Source organism: Talpa europaea (assembly GCF_964194135.1).
Source record: "Talpa europaea genome assembly, chromosome: 14".
Lineage (NCBI taxonomy): Eukaryota > Metazoa > Chordata > Mammalia > Eulipotyphla > Talpidae > Talpa > Talpa europaea.
The window spans coordinates 69,716,604-69,720,938 of record NC_140082.1 but is presented as its reverse complement, the minus strand read 5'-3'; the positions used below and the strand labels follow the sequence as shown (position 1 = coordinate 69,720,938).

The 4,335-nt window shown below is 44.4% G+C and overlaps 1 protein-coding gene across 1 annotated transcript; it reads right to left on the bottom strand.

Moving 5' to 3' along the window:
* Positions 1-1,509: 1,509 nt before the first annotated feature.
* Positions 1,510-4,083, bottom strand: TLR5 (toll like receptor 5; the record flags this gene model as incomplete). Its single annotated transcript, XM_084253430.1, has 1 exon — positions 1,510-4,083. One exon carries the CDS (start codon positions 4,081-4,083, stop codon positions 1,510-1,512), a length of 2,574 nt encoding a protein of 857 aa, XP_084109556.1.
* Between the last annotated feature and the right edge of the window lie 252 nt (positions 4,084-4,335).

The window sequence follows — 4,335 nt, the reverse complement described above, 5'->3', positions numbered from 1 at the left end:
GGGTAGAGGTGAATGTGCAGCGATAGGAGAAGATTCCAAAAGGAAAGGGTTCTGTGTGTGTGTGTTTGTGTGTGTGTGCGTGCATAGGCACTGTGCCCAAGCACAATGCCAATGTTCTCACACACAGGCAGTATTATAGAATAAAGAACAATGGGTGCAAGGAAAGCTCAGTCTCATGAATCAGAGTGGGCCTAAGAAGTTGGGTAAGAGCAGACAGTGTGTATGTAGGTGTGTGTACTACTGTGTGCGAGTGTGTGTGAGGGGTGTGTGTGGGAGCAGTTAGGATTTGAGACCCAGCAAGCAGAAAGGAGTGACATTTTGGGTATTGCATCCCAGGCTGAGGTGTAGCCCTCATTGTGAGGCAGCAGGGCCCTATGGATTTGGGGGAGGCCATATATGAAACCATGGGGCAATTTTGGCATACCTTCCTTGTTTGAAATTCTCTTATACTTTTACAGAAAACATTTCCATATTAAAATAAAAACAAAGAAATAGGATGCAAAATACATGTAGTTTTATTTTTAAGATAAAAAATACAACTTCAAAGAAATTATGACAGCTTCCAGAAGGCCCCTGGTATGTGTACCTCCTGGTGGCCACTGGATGACTAAGGAAAAGACCTGAGAAACCCTGAGATCCTTAGTCAATTTAATTTTCACAGCGACTGCATGAGGTAGAGATCATCGTGTCTGCAGTGAAGACTGAGGCACAGTGAGGGTGTGTGTAAGAGGCTCAAGGTCACACAGCTAAAAAGCAGCAGGATCAGAACTCAAACTAGCATCTGTCCTAGCTTTACCCACAATAGCCTGAGTGGTTGATACACAAGGAATGAAAGGAAATAAAGCTGAAATACATTGGTGTTAAATCATGGAGGGTCTTGAATGCCAGCTTGAAATAAAAGTTCTGTGTATGAAATGACATTGGTGACCTAGCAGGATGAGACATGGTGGAACTGACAGAAGAGCAGGAAGAGCTGCACGGCCAGAAGAGATCTAGTTGTTCTCATCCCGGCTCCTTTGGGGCCACATCTTAACCTTGGGACTGAGCCCTGCACCCAATGATTGTCTCCATGGTGGAAGTAGGAAACATCCCTCTTTTTCTGTTCACTTTCTTAGCGTTATTCTACCAAGCAGAGAGCTCAGAATCTTTGGCCAGCCCCTTCTAAATCTGGAGGGTTGGCTATCTGGAACTGCTCTCAAGGTGCCCTTCCCAGGAGAGGGATCAATGAACAGGAGTCAGTGCAACAGGAGAGAACAGTATTATTCGGTCTGAAAGGAAATCAATGGAGAGTGGGAACCTCTGGAAGCACCTGCAATTTTCTAGATCTATTACTTGCAATTTGGCAGTCAGTGAGAAAAAAACACTGTGTTACTATGAAAAATCAAGAGATTTATGTTGTTTTCATCAAGAAAATAAAACTCTGGGAAACACCCAAAATGGTAACTTAGAGCAAGTCCCAAGTGAAAGAGTTATTTATGGCATGAGGGAAGCTGAAAACTGTGCCTTTGATTAGGAGATGGTGGTGACAGTTTGCAATGGGACATTATCATCTTTTTTCCTTCCCTTTTCTTTCCTCAGTATGTGTTGAGAGAGTTTATTGAGAAAAAAGTCAACATCCTGGAGATCCTCAGGCCACCTCAAGTACTGCTGCCTCTGTGCAAATTCTCGGATGGACGGATGCTTCATCAGCTGGTACTGGGACAGGGACCCCACCACCACCATGATGAGGGCGCTGCTGAGGTCTGACACACACCTGCTCTGGGCATAAGTGAAGGCTTCAAGGCACCACCCATCTCGAAGGAAGTGTCTGCTCACAATGCAGATGATCTTTCTGCTGTGCCACACGGCATTCTGGATGTTGGCAATGTGGTTCTGTCCCGGGACAAAGTCTCTTTCTTCAAAGCACAGGTTAAATCTGTTGTGGTTGTCGTACTGAGTATCCAGGTGTTTTAGCAAAGCGTTCTGCACCCATTCGAAGTCTTTGCTACTGAAGCACAAATAGGCATCATATTGGTACATGTCAGATGCTCTCCTCTGGGTCTGGTCCTTGAGCACCAGTCTCTGCACTATCTTATAGCAGATGAAACAAAACCCCCGGAACTTTATGACTGTCAGGGTAGCCACGAGGAACACTGTCAATGTGGCAGTGAGGAATAAGAAAAGGGAAAATCTTAGGGCCTTTAAGAATTTCTCTTCATCACAATCTTCCGTGGAAACAGCATAGAGGGATGCCCCAGAGAGCGAGCTGGGGTACGTGCAGGATAGGTCTTCAGGAGACCCCACTAGAGTGACATTGGTTTGATTGAGCCAAATGATAAAAGCACTTAGTTCACACTCACAGATGAAGTTGTTATAAGTTATGTCCAGGAAACTAAGTGATGTAAATATATCAGGATCAGGAGACAGAAGTTGGTTTCTCGATATATCAAGGACCTCTAACTTGGCAGGTAAGTCACCAGAAGAAAGAACCGTCAGCCTATTGGAGTTGAGGCTGAGTCCCCTTAATGCAGTCAGGTGGCTAAATACTCCTGGTGGAAGGAAATTCAGGTAGTTACTATTCAAATACAGGACTTGGAGATTGGAAAGTCCCTTAAACACATCCCAACAGAACCCAGTTTCCCAGGCAAGTTGCAACATATTTTCTCCAAGGAAAAGCTGTTCCAAGGTGAGAGTCTCTGAAGGGGCAAGTTGTTGGTGACAAGAGGAAAAGCGATTCTGATTTAAAATAAGAGTCTGGAGGCCACGCACCTGGAGAAGGACATAGAGATCATCCAGATTTTCCAGCCTGTTCTCTGATAACTGGATGAAGTTGGCTGTAAACGTGACCATTGGCCAACTCACCAGTTTATTGCCACCCAGGAAGATAGTAGATATGCTTGGAAGAAAATTAATTGTTTTAAGAGCATTATCTCGGAGATCCAAGGTGCTTAATTTTCTCAGGAATCTGAACGTTCGATCCTGGATGATCCCAATGTGATTCTTCTGCAGATCAATGTAGGCTACTTGAGGTAGTCCATAGAAATTAGAATTAAAAAGTTCCCCCAGAAGGTTGTATGACATATTGAGAACTTGGAGGCTGTTGAGTCCATAAAATGCTTCACCCTCAATCTTGTTTATCTTGTTGTAGGCAAGGTTCAAAAGCTTCAACTCTTTGAGGGCCTCAAAAACTCGGGAGTTCAGGGAGAAGATAAAGCCATGTGAAAGGTCCAGGCGTATCACTGAGCTTCTGGCCAGGCCAGCAAATGTGTTCCGATTAGGATCTTTGATGTTTTGGAAGCCAAACCCAGAACCCATAATGTGGTAGGAAAGAACCAAAGAGGACACTGGGCTTCCACTGATGGCATTGCTAAAGTTTCCTGTGATGTCTACGGTCCAGGCATTGCTGGAAACATCTAGGGTTTCCAGGCTCATGTTTCTGAATGGGTTCATACATTTCCCCCAGTCCACAAAGTCTCTGTATAGGTGATTAGAAGCAAGGTTTAAAAAGTAGAGTGTTTTTCCTTGAAGAGGCCTGAGCTCATGCTCACACATGGTAGATATTTGGTTGAGAGAAAAATCAAGGGACTTCAAGGAATTCAGTTCCCTGAATGAAGGATGAAAGTAAAGGCTTTGAATCTGATTCTTGGACAGGTCCAGGTGCATCAAAGACTCCAGATGTCTGAAATAACCATCTCTTAGCAGAGCATTGGAGAAACCACAGCCAAATAACCTCAGTTCAAACAGATGGGGCAGTCCCTGAAAAGCATCTGGATGTAAGAAGTCTATCTGACTCTTGCCCAGGTCTAAAATTCTAAGATTGGGCAGGTTTCTGAAGGCTTCTTTATCAATAGTCAAGGCAGTAAACTGAGTCCCAAGTTCCAGCAGTAAAAGCTGCTTCAGGAAGGGGAATGAAGTAGCTGTGACTGTCTTGATGTAGTTGAAGCTTAGCAGGAGGTTCTTAGTGGTGTTGAGGACCTGGGGGACTTGAGTGAGGTTGCAGAAACGATACAATGCTATCTGACCATTGGAGGAGCAGGGAGAAAGTCCAAGCCCATGGCTGGTCATGAGTACCACTCCTAAGAGAAGGTCAAGGTGATCCCCCATGTTCCTATGGAGAAGAAGGGAGAATGAAAATGCTGCCATCTAAGCTCAAGGTATCCCTTAGAACTTGGGAGGTTTCCTCTAGGATGTGTCTGCTCGCTTGAACCCTTTGCTCCTCTATACTGATGTGGCTATTGACAGATATGGCCATGCAGAAAGAACTGTTCTCTATCTTTTGATTTTCTACAGAGGAGGCACTATTCTAAGCACTTTAGAAATGTTTCCTTTATAACATTTATAATAACTCTGTCCATT